General features: G+C 34.2%; 3 protein-coding genes across 3 annotated transcripts; 2 read left to right on the forward strand and 1 right to left on the reverse strand.

Moving 5' to 3' along the window:
* Positions 1 to 1,263: 1,263 nt before the first annotated feature.
* Positions 1,264 to 4,562, forward strand: LOC123899352 (protein ALTERED PHOSPHATE STARVATION RESPONSE 1-like). The gene is made up of 4 exons (XM_045950463.1): positions 1,264 to 2,478; positions 2,728 to 2,903; positions 3,005 to 3,228; positions 3,628 to 4,562. Exons 1-4 carry the CDS (start codon positions 1,548 to 1,550, stop codon positions 4,409 to 4,411), a joined length of 2,115 nt encoding a protein of 704 aa, XP_045806419.1. The 5' UTR covers positions 1,264 to 1,547; the 3' UTR covers positions 4,412 to 4,562.
* Positions 4,563 to 5,766: 1,204 nt separating this feature from the next.
* Positions 5,767 to 6,670, forward strand: LOC123898140. Its single transcript, XM_045949030.1, has one exon. The coding sequence runs from the start codon at positions 6,010 to 6,012 to the stop codon at positions 6,361 to 6,363; it is 354 nt and encodes a 117-aa protein (XP_045804986.1). The 5' UTR covers positions 5,767 to 6,009; the 3' UTR covers positions 6,364 to 6,670.
* A 4,866-nt stretch (positions 6,671 to 11,536) lies between these two features.
* LOC123898068 (two-on-two hemoglobin-3-like) lies at positions 11,537 to 12,979 on the reverse strand. The gene is made up of 4 exons (XM_045948919.1): positions 12,719 to 12,979; positions 12,493 to 12,623; positions 11,879 to 12,023; positions 11,537 to 11,785 (listed from the first exon to the last, which is right to left on the reverse strand). Exons 1-4 carry the CDS (start codon positions 12,937 to 12,939, stop codon positions 11,686 to 11,688), a joined length of 597 nt encoding a protein of 198 aa, XP_045804875.1. The 5' UTR covers positions 12,940 to 12,979; the 3' UTR covers positions 11,537 to 11,685.
* Positions 12,980 to 15,359: the final 2,380 nt, after the last annotated feature.

The following is a 15,359-nucleotide window of genomic DNA, read 5'->3' on the forward strand; positions in this document are numbered from 1 at the left end:
TAAAAAACTTAACTGGATAATTAAAACTCGAATCTACCGGGTATTTATTTAGTAGATTTGAGCAATATATGGTATCCTCTCATAGTCCCATTTGGAACTTACCTGTCAAGATATAAACATTCATAAGGACTTGATATCTCTCACAAATGCTCATTAATGCTTACATGAAGTAATAATTTTGATATTTGGCTTCTGTGTGGGGAAAAATTTAGTTGAGAGAAAAAAAATCTTGTGTTCTAAAAGATGGTAACAACTTTTAAAAAAATAAATAAACGCATGAATGTAATTTAAGAGTTTGTTGAAAGATTCTACATTAAAGGTCTGTTTGATATGATGGAAAATGGAAAGGAATTTTCTTTCCTCCCAATTTCTTTCCATCATACCAAACAAAAAGAGATGTAAAAATATAATTAAAAAAATGTTAACTAGTGCCTGTAGTAGTTATAGAAATCAAATATAGCAAGACTTTTTTGTAACTTGTGTAGTTAATCTCTTAAAAATATATATAAAAAAGAGTATCATGACTCATATAAATTATGATACAAACGAAACGGGTATTACAGCGAGTTTAAAGTGTATAACAATGTCCCTATTACTGTGTAAAAAAAAAAAGCCCCTATTACCGACTCACCCAATCTTTTGAAATTGAGGAAAATAAAAATCCAAACTCAATCAATTCAAATTTTCTCCATCAAAATTAAAACGAGTTTGAATAAATACCTACGAATACGAGTTTTGTTGTCATGCCTACCTATATCTTGAGAAGTCTTTGCATTGCCACAATGTTTGGAGATAATATTTAACCACACATAAAAAATATATATAAATTTAAATATCTTATATTTCAAAATAATTAAACGATATATGTCTACAAATTCAAACTCAACTAACAGAAATGTCGAAATCGATAGTATCGGACGTTATGACCGGGATTTGAACCCCGGTCATTTCACTTTGTATATGTGAGTTTTCAATGACTTTGTCATTTCGTCTATCAACAAAAAAATTAAACGATATATAATTTAATACATGTGATCAACTAAATTTCATCTGATGTTATGACCAAACAAGTATTTCTCCGAGACAATAAAAAGGAAAAAAATTAACCAATGAAGTAATTAATTAATTTATCATTTAAAAAAGAAAATTGGAATATATATTTTAGAAAATACAATAAAAGGAAATATGAATATCCTCCACTCTCAAAAATATGACCGTTGTTTAGTTTTAAAATAGAGTAGACAAAATTAAACTCCTTTTCTTAGCACCGAATAAACTTAAAACAAAACAAAACAAATCATCTCTGTTGTATGTCACTCACTCACTCTGCACTTTCTCTCTGCTATTCAACTTTCTTCACTCTCTCTCTCTTTCTGTACTCTCTCACCATTCTCATTCTTCTCAAACCCTTTCTCTTCGATTCGACGTCGTTTTACTTCCAAACTTAAATCCAACACACACATTCCATTTTCTAACTAACTTTTTCAAGCTTCAATTATTTTCTTTCCAAAAACAAAAAACCCCAAATAATAATTTAATTTCCCAAAATGGGTTGCGCACAATCAAGAATAGATAACGAAGAATCAGTTGCACGTTGCAAAGATCGTAAAAACTTAATGAGAGAAGCTGTTCTTGCTCGTAACGCTTTCGCCGCCGGTCACTCCGGTTACTCCATGGCTCTCAAAAACACCGGTGCCGCACTCTCCGATTACGCTCACGGCGAAACTCATCTCGACGACATTCAACTTCACGCGCCACCGCCTCTTCATTCTTCTCCTAAACCTCCACCGCCACCTCCACCGCCTATGGAAGAAACCCTCCCTCCTCCACCTCTTCCACCTGATTTCTCACCGGCTTCACTCAAACGCTCTGTCACATTGCCTCCTGTGGCTTTACAGCACCGGAAGTCCGTCGGCGGTGGAGGAATCGCTGTTGTCGAGGAAAACGGTGCGAAAAACGAGGAAGATAAGGGATTGGGATTAGGATTAGTTCACGCGCCGCCTTCTCCTCCTGGAGGTAAAGCGATGCCGCCACCGCCTTTGCCGGATTCGAAGAACAACATGGCTTGGGATTATTTCTTTATGGATATGAACATGGCAAGAGCTTCTTTGAATGAAGAAGATGAGATTGAAAATGAAGAAGGTGAAATTGAAGGTGAGAATGTTGATGATAATGGAGGACATGTTGAGGATGAGATTGAACCGAAAACACCGGAGAAAGTTGAGGTTGATGTGTATAACAAGGAGCATGATCATGAAGATGATGATGTGATAAGAGAAGCTACACACATTGAACATTCTAAAACTGCTCCTGCTGAGTTTAGAAGAGCAATTAAGGTGGTTCCAACTGTTACTCTTATGCAGATTCTTGGTTCACTTGATGATCATTTTCTTAAAGCTTCTGAGACTGCTCAACAAGTTTCCAAGATGCTTGAAGCTACTAGGTTGCATTATCATTCTAATTTCGCTGATAATCGGGGTAATGTATTTTGTATTAGATCTGTTTCCTTTTATTGCATTCAATTTAAGTTGATGTTTGTATTTCTGACCAAGGTTGTAGTTTTTTATATTGCTGAAAATCGTAGTCAAATGTAGTCTCAATTGCGAGGACACATCAAAAACCTCGATGTCACGGACCAAATTGTGATCCTAAACCTTTGTTTAAGGTTTTTAGTTGGTTCTTAGTTTGGAATATATGGTTGAGGCTAATTTGCAGTGATATGAACAGGTCACATTGATCATTCTGCTAGAGTCATGCGTGTCATAACATGGAATAGGTCTTTCAAAGGTGTATCTAATGGGGAGGGTGGAAAAGATGATTTTGATTCAGAAGATTACGAAACACATGCCACTGTTTTGGACAAGTTGTTGGCATGGGAAAAGAAGCTCTATGAAGAGGTTAAGGTAGATGTCATCTTCCATTTTTGACATTTTGACTTAAATTGTTATTGCTAAATTTTCACTGCTGATGATAATCGTTTTAAATATTTAATCATTGTTGACAGCAAGGTGAGCTTATGAAGTTTGAATATCAAAGGAAAGTGGCAATTCTGAACAAGCAGAAGAAGCGTGGTGCCAGTGTTGAATCATTAGGAAAAACTAAAGCGGCCGTAAGTCATTTACACACAAGATATATTGTTGATATGCAGTCAATGGACTCAACAGTTTCTGAAGTGGACCATATACGCGATGCTCAGTTGTATCCAAAACTTGTTTCTCTTGTTTCCGAGTAAGTATTACCAATGGGAAAACAAAGAGATGTAATTGATTATCCTGTGGTATTTTATATCTTAGTGATACTAGTGAGTATCTATGCTTGATTGAAGATTAGTGGAACAAGCTCAAGTCATTATGAACTTTATTTAACCATCCCAATCTAAATGCATTTTAATGTTATAGATGACATTAGTAAATATCATAATAATCATGTGGCTTTACATGTTTGGTTTTCAATATTTCAATTTGCTTTGGTATTTGACTGCTACTTAATCCAAAAATTTGTGTGTATACGGGTAATACGGCGTGATAGTTTGATCTTGCTATTATATCAACCATGTTTCTATTCTTTGCTTCACAAATGGATCTTTATCTTAATCATGGTTCATGAATCTACTTAATTTCTTTTCAGGATGGCCAATATGTGGGGGAATATGTTCATGCATCATGACAGCCAGCTAAAAATAGTTACAGACCTCAAATCTCTTGACATTTCTCAAGATCATAAGGAAACAACCAAACATCATTATGACCGCACCGTGCAGCTTTGGAATGTAATCCAAGAATGGCAGTCACAATTTGAGAAGCTCGTGACTCAACAGAAGCATTATATCCAAGCTCTTAATAGCTGGCTGAAGTTAAATCTCATTCCCATCGAAAGCAACCTAAAAGAGAAAATCTCATCCCCGCCAAGAGCCCAACATCCACCGATTCAAGCCCTTCTACATGCATGGCACGATTATCTTGACAAGCTTCCCGATGAGCTAGCAAAATCTGCTATTTCCTCCTTTGCCGCAGTGATAAAGACGATCATACTTCAGCAGGAGGAAGAGATGAAGTTAAAGGAGAAATGTGAGGAAACTAGAAAGGAATTTTTGAAAAAAAACCAAGCTTTTGAGGAATGGTACCAGAAGCATTTATATAAAAGGGGACCAGATGAAGCAGATGAAGTGAATACAAACAATCCGGTCTCGGAGAAGCAGTTTGTCGTTGAGAGCTTGAAGAAGAAATTAGAGGAAGAAACTGAAGCTCACAAAAAATTGTGCGTTCAGGTAAGAGAGAAATCACTCCAAAGTCTCAAAACTCGCTTGCCTGAACTCTTCCGTGCACTGTCGGATTATACCCATGCGTGTTCTGATGCTTATGAGAAACTGAAGTTGATTGCTGCACACTCTCAGGCCAACGGTGCGGCATGACATGCTTTCATGTCCTTTCTCTTTTGAGAAAGTTTCTTTGTGTGTATTTTTAATTAAACCTAAGGTCTGCTGCATCCTCACACAAGAAAGCAGCATACATGTTTTAGCTTAACATGCTTATTTATCAATCTTGTGTGAAAATTTTGCCATAGCTTTGTAGTTCTAAGTTCTAACCATCCTTAATGATGGCAACACATTTGCACAAGTGTTTAATTATGTGCCTTAAGTCTTAAGATAGTGTTGTGTAGGGTAATTAATGTTAATTATTCAAGTTCAAAAATTCAAAAGCTGATATCAACTTTATCTTTGAGATAGGGGAGGGGATCCTCTCATGTGACATTTTGTCATGTGGAATCTCATCCACTCATCTTTTTTCACAATAAGCATTTTTAATTATTAAAATGGTAATAGAGGGTTGAGATGGAAACTTGAGAGAATCCAGGGAAATCTCCACCGGAGACAATCCATTCCCGAGATAGTATTAGTCATATGCTATGACTTATTATATTATTGACATGTCTCTCAATCACAAAGTGCATACATATAGTCAGAGAAATGAGTTCATTACCCTTAACTTATGAAAAGTGAAGATGGACACGGAATCTCAACTTCAGTGGCTGTATCTGGTTTGGCAGCATGTACACTGATAGAATAAGTTAAAATCTCCAATTATGTTCAGAATATTATCCATGTGAAACTGATGAAAGGAAAAGTATTCTATATACAGTACATTAATACATTATAAATATTGAATAGTTAAATACTGATGTGGTGTAATAAGAATCCTATCTTTTGTAGAATTAGAAAGAGCAATGATATTTCGACATCAAAATTTGACACCGTATGTCGGACAGACATGCTAAAATATACTGATTCGGATTATGTGCAGTCGGAAAGAGATGTATGCACTGCAATTGGTTTTATTTGGACCGCTAGATTAAGATCAAACGGTCGAATTTTTTAGCTTGAATTTTATATTTAAAACTAGTTAAAATATCAGACGGTTCAGATATCCTGCATGCTCAGTGTGACTTCGTGCAATCCAATTCCAAACTATATACACTCAGAACTGTTTTAAAATACAGCATTAATGTTGACTTTTGTGTCGACATATATTTTCTGATAAAATAATACTCAAGCTTAAATTTCCAAATTTGGCGGCTGCTAGTGTAAAACAATGACTCGTTCAGCAGTTGTATAATTTTGACACTTAAATAAAACTCTATCTTTTATTGCTCTCTAATCCAATGGCTGTTTTACATTGAATGAGACTTCTAGAATTCAAAACTGTCTAAATCACCTGGTTGTTACTACTTGCTATGGTTGGCGGTCCAATCCTAATTTCAGCTTAACACCTATTATAAAAGTGATTAAGGATAAGATTAAGGATAATAGTTTCACACCAACAAAGAGACTTAACTACCTTCAAAAACTTGGTAGTTAGACATTGGAAAATTAGGAAAGCCTACATTTAGAAAAGAAGCCATAACTCATAAGAGTACCGTGCAACAACTGCAGAGGATCCAAATCCATTTTTGCGCACCTTGGCTCCAAAGCTTTAGGTTTGTGAAGGAAAACTTGGGAGTAAAGTAATAGCAATGGATATGAATAAGAAGAACTGGTTTGGTTCAAGAAGAGAAACACGGTTAGGTAGGAGCTATACAAAGCCTCACAATCATAGCAATATTTCACCAAGCAACTATGATGGAAGCAAAAAAACAGTGTGGCAGAAGCTTTGGAGAAAGCTGAAAAGAGATAAGAAGAAAGTCTTCGATTCTCCTTATTCTTCTGGTTCCTTAGTTGATGACGGTGCATATGATGAAGAAACATATTCAATGAACTTTGATCAAGGAACAGGGTGGATGGAAGCAGATAATCTTCCTCGTTCATTCTCAGCTCGGTATGCTGATCCATCTTGGATCTTACCACCTAAATATTTAGTGGGTCGATGAAGATCAGAAATTATGAAGCACGAACAACGAACATGACACAAACACGTTTTGAAAAAATAACACAATTTAATGTAATTACTACAAGTGTTGATAGTCAACATTGACGCGCGTCCGGCATCAGGACATACCTAATTTGAAGAGTGTTTGTGCTTCATAAACAGGTCTTTTTTTCTCTTCTTGATTTCAGAGTCCATTTTTCTACCTCTTCCCCACATTTTTATCTTTGACTTTGAGTATTGAGATGTGATCACATTTATAGCTATGGATAAATATTTGTACTAGTGTTTTGGATAAAAATTTGAATCAACTTGGAGTGTGGAATTTATTATTTATGATTATGTTTCTATTAGAGAAACAAGGCTATATTTACATAATTTTTAAGAGAAATGTTACTATGACCAAAATAAACTAGTTTTATAAAATTATCACAAAAAAAAAACTAGTTTTATAAAATTTGTTTTAGTTAAAATTTAAAAAGTGAGTTGAATGTGAAATGCTTGTTTGTACGCACTTATAAAACATGAATTAATTAGCTTTGAATATCAAAATCATGTTTGAAGTCAAAACTACAAATCCATCAAGTTAGAGTCAATTCTACTAGCAATATAAATTTCAATCAACATCATACAAACATGTTGAAATAAATTTTACATGTTTGAGATCCCTTTCGACTCTCACAAACGATCGCAAAAACAAACACACATTTAAGCTTTATTTGATAAACAAAATTGTTTATTTATTTATATGTTGATCGATAAATATGAGCATCAAAATTCAATTCAATGGCCACCAATGCTATGGCGGCATGACTTCAGAATTCCCTAACCGTAGAGAATTTAGGTTAAAAAATAAGACGATCTAGTTTTTATAAAAAAGATATAAATAGATAAAAAAAATAACTATGTGCATTTGATTGATTCTCTCATGAAGCATTTACTCCTTTATCAGTATCACTTCAAGTTTGAAACTTTATATTTGCACTTGTCGAAGTCCAAATACTCGATACTAAGAGTGTTTGGAAGAAATGATTCGAGTGTCTTTCAACTTAATAAGACGTTTGATTCAAATTTAGCCTTAAGAATATAGCAAATCTTAAACTCTTGAGATAAACTTTTGTTGCCTAATTTTATACAACTTTAATAATTAAACTCTTGAGTTACACACAGTGACATTCAGTTTACACATCGGATCCAATTGCACTCTTTCCTTTCTGAGTTGTGATCTCAACCTGTGGACTTTGTGTTTGTTCTATCTAGCAACGCAATAATGATTTGCTGTTGAGAGTTGACCTGATTGTGGCAATGAAGGAAAACTAGAGCACACCATAATGTTTCAAACTTTTGTGTCTACCTAAGTTAAATGCTTACGGAACAAAAGAATCTTACCGCTGTAAGTGCCTTACAGTAGTACTATGTTTTTTGTGTTCCCGACAAAAGATTTTCACATAACACCATGCTTAAATCTTACCGGTACTAGTGCAAGCCTATTGTTTCAATTTTTTTAGATCGGGTATTTCTGCGTGCAACTGCAGAACTTAAATGAATATTATTTCTAAAAATTTTAACGGTGTTGCATGCTTGCTGTAAAAAAAAAAAAAAAAACGTTGTTGCATGCCTAAATCACATATCGAATCTAGAACATTGGTAAAATTAAAAGAGACTCATTATCTCATCTAAACACTTTTGAATTCATGTTAATTCAATTTAAATACGAGTAGTTAATTTGATATCTACAAAGAATGAATTAAATGGAAGATATTTACAAGATGTGAGTCATGTATATACTCAATAGAAGCAAATTTAGATGGAGATGTGGTGTTAATGTTTCTTAATGTTCATAAGGATTCGTTTGTCAAAAAAAAATGTTCATAAGGATTCCTCAACAAATATATTTATCTTGACATGAACTAATATACGTATCTATGTGAATAATGTTCATGCCATATTTGGAAATTTTATATGTGTAATCTTAACCGTTTAATTTGATATCAACGATTGTGATCTCTTATTGTGACATACTGTGTGGTTCTTTTATAGCAGACAATCCACATACATCCGTACATGAACTAAATTTATACAGTGTATTGAAACTATTTTTTAGCGTGCCTACGAGACGTAACATTTTCTTTAGCAAAAACAATAAGAATTAGTACTTCGGTTTTTACAAGAAAATGTTACTTAAAAATACAATGAACATGAACTAGTTCATGACATGGACTAGATCATCATATTTCTTTGACAACACCGAAAGTTGAAACTACGTTTTAAGTTAAAACAAAAATTAGTTTAATGCTTTAGCCTTTAAGTGACCAATGGGAAAATTGTTGCCATTATTCACCAAATTACCCTAATTCTTTCTCTCATCCTCTCCGCCGTCATGGTTTATCAATTAGAGAGGGGTGGTTTAGGATCAATTTTGATCCGAAATCACCCCCTCTTGATTGTTTTTTGTTTCTTTTTATTTAAATAAGTGATATCCACATACTTTTTAGGTTTTATTCGAGTTTTCTCTCTTGTGATTGTTTTATCTGGTATTGTTTTAATCTCGTGTTAGTGCGGAGTATTTGTTTTGTTTACCCTGTCTTAGTACGGTGTTTGTCCCGTCTTGGTACGGTGTTTGTTCTTTTGTTCAGATTTGCAGGTTTGTTTCGATCCAATTTAAGTGCAGATTCAATGACTTTAGTATCATCAACGTTGCAGAACCGGATACATGATTATTCCGGACATTTGAAGTTTGTCAAATCAATAGTAGGCTTTGTCATTAGGCCATTTTATGCTATTAACTCGGATGTTGTGAGCCTGTTTGCAGATTCATCCTTATTAGTTTTTAGCGAAATTAAATATGTAATGATTTCGATTTCGATTGATGTATTCCCTATGAATTTGAATGAATGAATGAATATTATTGTTTTTGAGTAAAAAAAAAAAAGTGACCAATGGTTTCAACTTTCAAGTCCTTTGACAATTCAAGTTTATAAATACATTTTATTTATGGAAAAGTTTATAAATACTGAAGGTGTGAAAACACAAGAAGGGGGGGGTTGAATTGTGTTTTAGTCAAGTTTAAAACTTTTTCAAGTTCTTAACTTAACCTCAACAGCAGCGGATAAATAACTCAATGAAACAAGTTAAGAGAGAGAGAGAGAAATCACAAAAGCAATTTATACTGGTTCCTCTCACAAAACGAGAGTAGTCCAGTCCCCTTGCACTTCCAAGGGATTTCACTATAATCACACAAGATTACAACTGCTCAAGCACACAAGCAAGAGACTTCACCACAATGCTCAAGCACACAAGCAAGAGACTTCTCAAGTACAAATGAAATGAATAATAGAATGTATACAACAGCTCTTAATCAGAACCTAGAAGAACAAATACTAAATATTTGAACTAAAAGTGCAACAACACAGTTCAGAGGTTCAGAGCTTTGTATGAGGAATTCAGAGTTTGTTCGTGCGTGTTAATAATCCTTGATATCTTATTACAACTGATTCCTTTAGTATATATATGACTAGAAAAGAGTCGTTGCAAAGAAGACCGTTGAAGTAGATAAGCTTTTGTCTTCAAGCAGCCTGTCTTGATGCAGTTTGGTTGTATCTAAAACTGAGTAAGAGTTTCAGGTACTTTGACTACTGCAGAGAAGACTTTCCTTATTCAGCTAACACCACTGATGACCCACGTTCTCAAAAGAGGACAGACAGAAAGAGATTAGCTGTTCTGATCAGGCTTGAAAGGTCCTTTTCTTCATTGGTAGAAGAGTTGACTTGCAAAAGAGAATCTTTACAAACTTCAAGAAGATCATCAGAGTTTGATGAAGCTAAGACCTTAAGAAGTTCTGAAGACTTCATCGTCTGAAGAGTACAACTTCTGAGTCTCACAATCTTCTGATCGCTTACAAACTTCTGAAGTCCTTATCTTCTGATCATTAATCAGAGCTTAATTGAATCTAAGTCCTGCACACTTAAATTAAATTTTTAGTCCTTCCAATTGTTTATTAATACTTTGTTATCATCAAAACCTTAATAGATTTAGGGGCAAACATTTTTAAATCAATTTTGTTCCAACAAATACTACTAGTAGTACTATCCTGTAAAAAAAAAAAAAAAACTACTAGTAGTACTAAATAGTAAATAGAAGAAGAGAAATGATAGCTAACAAGTCTCTTAAGAATATTAATTAAATTTGTCAAAAAAAAAAAGAATATTAATTAAAAATACAAAATATATAAAACATTTATTAATTTTTTTTAAATTTAAAAAGATTAAATACACTTCTATATTTAAGCTGAAATCACATCGATATATAAGCTACAATCGTTAGTTAGTGCAATGGTGATTGACGCGTGATTTGGTATGAATGACCGTTGTTCGATACTCCGTAATTACGATCGGGAGGAGGGTGAAACAACTTGATGACAGAACTGACCCTGAATCAGGTTGGACGGTTCAGTAGGCCAGATACTAATGATGAAAAAAATTATGCTAAACAAACAATTTCTCTTTTGTTATTTTTGGGCACATTTTTTCACGAACCCTATGTCCATTTGTGGCCCAATTTTATTTTTAATTAGGTCCAGACCTATTTCTTGTAGTTGACCAAAAATAGATAACAATATATGAACTCTGAATTGGAGATTTTTTTTAATGTCAAATTGTTAATCGTTAATATATTACAATATTATATTAGTTTTTCTTTTTATTAGGACTTGAGCTCTAGACCTCTATCTCCTTATTCCTTAGCTCAACTAGTTAACCAGTTGAACTACCCATCCCATTCCTCTGATTTAAAGACTAAAAAGATACGGTAATATTTCTCTATGTTCCTTGTTTTCTTGTGTTTTAGAAAGGGTTAATTTAACTTTTTTAGTTTTTATTGCTTCTCTTAATCTCTATTGTTTCATCTCATGAGAGTGTAAAATTTGGGCTAAGCATTTTAAGTTCTATATATACTATACTTTGTATTTAGTCGGCTTATTGTTGGTATAATATTTGCAACATTCGGTTTGAATAAGTTGCTATAGTGGTTCCATAAATGTAGCCCAAATGATAGCTATCAGAAATATTATTGGAGTGACTGGGTTCGAACTTCAAATTTTACATTTAAATGTGTGAATCTAGCCACTATAGCTTATTTGACAAAAAAAAAATTGCGACAGAGACAAATAAATCGGTCGCTAAATAGCAAATTTTGGCATGTCAGTGATGCATTGAAATATGAACAAAGACAGGAACATCAATTTTTCTTGATATATTTGAAAAACTATAGAAATTGTATAATATAGTAATTGATTGCTCATTATTCTCCCTTTTGTGAAAGAAAAATGCTAAAAGTTTGTACATGGGTGCCTTCCAGGTGCATCCTTGCAAGGATGAAGGCTTTGATTCTTTTGCTCAATTCCAGCCAGGAGAAAATATGCAGTGTGCCTAAAAAGTGAAAGCATAAGGTTGTTAATTATGAAGATTATTTATCTTTATGCATGAATTTGCTTTCTGCAATGCTTGAGGGAGATAATAAACCTGAAAAAGTTGATCAACATGATCTTGGAATCATCATCTATATGTGAAGTGTTGTCCAATGCTTGTTGCATGTGATGCAACCACCTCTCGGCAGCTTTGTGTGTTAGATGAAATGGTCGATGTCGAGCAATTAGAGCAGGGTGTCCTGTTATTAGATGTAAAAGTTAGTTACATTAGTTAGTTTTTCTCATTGACTATATAGTATGTTTGCCATATTGTACTTCTTAATGTAATCAACATTCTGATTTTCAATGCAATTTGTACATGACTTCAAAGATTTTGACTTTCAAGTGGGTTTTGTTAGAAGCAACAATTTCTCCCTTTTATGTGATCAATATATTAAACTCTATCCATGCGCGTTTAGATAAGTTTTTTGATTCTTTTGCCTAAAATTTAATTTTCATTTCAACCAGAAAAGTAAACATGACTCAAGCATGTCAATTTTGCAATTTAGAAGGACAAAATAATGAAGATAAGTGGATGGAATAGAAAATGAACTAAGCCACAAATATTAGAGATGTATGACATAAATATAAGTTTTAGAGCTTAGGCAATAGTCACTTATAAACTAATTTTATAGCCAATAATAATAATAATAATGTAAAGAAAGTGACCTCTTCTTTGAGAATACAGAGGAGGGCCTCCCAATCTCTGGACTAGGAATTCGTACTGGTTTTGAATTGCTTTATCTTTATCAGACTTGTCAAATATTGAACGAAACCACTCTTCATCATCATCATACACTCTACACCACAAACAAATAATAATTATCAACAATTCAATATTCAAGAAAATATGGATAAGAATCTTTAATTGACACACACACACACACAGAGTGACCTGTTGTAGAAATTGGTGGAAAGGTTAATGAAAGTTTGAAGACCACCAAGTTTTTGAAACAAATTGGTGTCATCATCTATTGCAAAAGCATCACCTGTATCAACACCACTCCATTCAGAGGCCTTCTCTTGCAGACTCTGCATCTCTTTCTCTAATTCTCTCTCTCTCTCTCTCTCTCTCTCTCTCTCTCTCAGTGTTACTCTGTCAATTCTCGCTTCCATATTATTATTTATATATACAGCTTGTGGGTTTTGCGTGGATTGCACGGTCTTCCATCATGAAAAGGAAGGGGTATATATTATATTACTAGTACATCACACTTCATAATATCATTGGTTAAATAATCGTTTACTCATATTTTTTATTTACTACAACAGTGACATTGAGGTACAATAATCAATATTTTACGAAAAATCAGTGGGCTATGCTTCCATTTTCTCTTTTCTCTAATATTCACATTGTCTATTGTTACACTTGATGTGCTAACTAAGTGATACCAGCTTAGCCTTAAGATGTCAAGTTCGAATTGCCGTCATAAACAGTTATAAAATTGTCGTTAATGTTACACTTGCTTAAGGGTTTTATAAATTTGTAACTACTTGAATCAATTCATTATTGGTACATATTATTGAACGATAACCATTGAATCTTTTTTAATTGTCAAAATAATTTTTGCTAAATTCAAAAAGTGTCCTTGGCGAGTTTTACTACCATTGGAAGAGATTTTCGTGACAAAAAACGTGTAAGGACTAGTTTTTACAAACAATTTGTCTTTAACATAAATAGACACTGATAATGGATCTATCTTATATCAAGCTGACTTTAGAATTGAATTTCTATATCTCATCAAGATTCAAAGCTGAATCTTTGATGGATGATCATTGTAACATCTCTTACATACAACAAATCTTAAGTCGGATCGTGTTGTGGAGGCAAATGGAATCTCTGATGTTATTAGAATAGTCTTAGGCATTATATAGCCAAAGATCAAAGAGTAAAAACGGTTACAACAAACTAACAACAAAGCTAACTAACTAACTTGGCCCACACGCAAGCCACACGCGCGCGCCCAACCTCAGGCCAGCCAAGCCAGGCCTGCCAGCTTAGGCCTACTGCACAACATTCAAGCCTGCACATATACAAGATCAAGCCTACTACCAACATATGTCTAACATTGCCTCTCCTAAACTGAACTTACACAACACAAACACACAATCAAATTCAGTTTACATCCTCAAGTTTGCACAATCCAAGTAGCTCCCTAATTCTGCAGAAATTGTCAAGGCTTAATGCTTTGGTCATTATGTCTCCAATTTGCTCAAAGGATGAGCAATGCTGCAACTGTATCTTACCATCTTTGGTTAGATCTCTGAGGAAATGAAACCTAACATCTATATGTTTGCTTCTTCCATGCATAACTGGGTTTCTTGACAGCTTAATTGATGAGCTATTGTCACAGAAAATGGTGATGCATTCCTTCATATCTGAACTGATGTGAGCAATCAACCTTGACAGCCAGATAGCTTGGCAAGCACAGTTAGCTGCTGCTATGAACTCAGCTTCAGTTGTGGACAGAGTAACAATAGGCTGTTTCTTTGAGGACCATGACACAGCTTTTGATCCAATCATAAAGACATAACCTGATGTGCTCTTCCTGTCATCAAGATCTCCTGCATAATCTGAATCTGACCAACCAATGAGTTCATCCTTCTCTTGTTTCTTGTACCACAAGCCATAACTGATAGTGCCTTTCAAATATCTGAGAATTCTTTTGACTGCAGCAACATGTATTTCTGTAGGCCTCTCCATGAATCTAGCAACCAAGCATACTGAGAAGGCTAGATCAGGCCTAGTGGCAAGCAAATACATCAGACAACCAACCATCTGCTTATAGTTAGTTGCATCACAGGCTGTTCCATTTTCATCTTTCTTTAGTTTGTTCCCAGGTACAATTGGATTACACACACTATTGCAGTTTTCCATCTTGAATCTTTTCAGAATTTCACTAGCATACTTTTGCTGAAACATAAAGATACCTTCCTTTGTCTGCTTTACTTCAACTCCAAGAAAAAATCTCATTTTGCCTAGATCAGTCATAGCAAAGTTCTTTTCCATTGAAGTCTTAAACTTCTCAAACAACTCTTGATCATTACCTGTGAATATCAGATCATCCACATATAGACTTACAATGATTACTTTGTTTCTTGCTTCCTTCTTTACAAACAATGTATGTTCATGAGCACATTTCATGAAGCCTTCACTGCAGAAGTATGCTTCTATTTTACTATACCAAGCTCTGGGAGCTTGCTTCAAACCATAGAGAGATTTCTTCAATCTATACACCATATCTTTCCCTTCCTTCTGGTACCCTAAAGGTTGTTCCACATAGACTTCCTCTTCCAGCTCACCATGTAGGAAAGCACTTTTCACATCAAGCTGATACACATACCAGCTTCTAGCTGCAGCTATTGCTAACATGGTTCTTATGGTGTCCCATCTGGCCACAGGAGCATATACCTCATTATAGTCAATGCCATACTGCTGAGAATATCCTTTAGCAACTAATCTTGCTTTGTATTTATCTATCTTTCCCTGTTCATTGTATTTTGTTTTATAAATCCATTTGACACCTATTTTCTTG

The sequence above is a fragment of the Trifolium pratense genome, linkage group LG7 (assembly GCF_020283565.1).
Source record: "Trifolium pratense cultivar HEN17-A07 linkage group LG7, ARS_RC_1.1, whole genome shotgun sequence".
Taxonomy (NCBI): Eukaryota; Viridiplantae; Streptophyta; class Magnoliopsida; order Fabales; family Fabaceae; genus Trifolium; species Trifolium pratense.

Bases quoted from the DNA above. Each gene is read 5' to 3' on its own strand.
- LOC123899352 (XM_045950463.1), top strand. From the start codon at position 1,548: ATGGGTTGCGCACAATCAAGAATAGATAACGAAGAATCAGTTGCACGT. The intron at 2,479-2,727 runs GTAATGTATTTT...TGATATGAACAG, and splicing joins TAATTTCGCTGATAATCGGG to GTCACATTGATCATTCTGCT. The intron at 3,229-3,627 runs GTAAGTATTACC...ATTTCTTTTCAG, and splicing joins CTTGTTTCTCTTGTTTCCGA to GATGGCCAATATGTGGGGGA.
- LOC123898140 (XM_045949030.1), top strand. From the start codon at position 6,010: ATGGATATGAATAAGAAGAACTGGTTTGGTTCAAGAAGAGAAACACGG.
- LOC123898068 (XM_045948919.1), bottom strand. From the start codon at position 12,939: ATGGAAGCGAGAATTGACAGAGTAACACTGAGAGAGAGAGAGAGAGAG. The intron at 12,624-12,718 runs GTCACTCTGTGT...TTTGTGGTGTAG, and splicing joins TCCACCAATTTCTACAACAG to AGTGTATGATGATGATGAAG. The intron at 11,786-11,878 runs GTTTATTATCTC...TTCACTTTTTAG, and splicing joins ATGTTGATCAACTTTTTCAG to GCACACTGCATATTTTCTCC.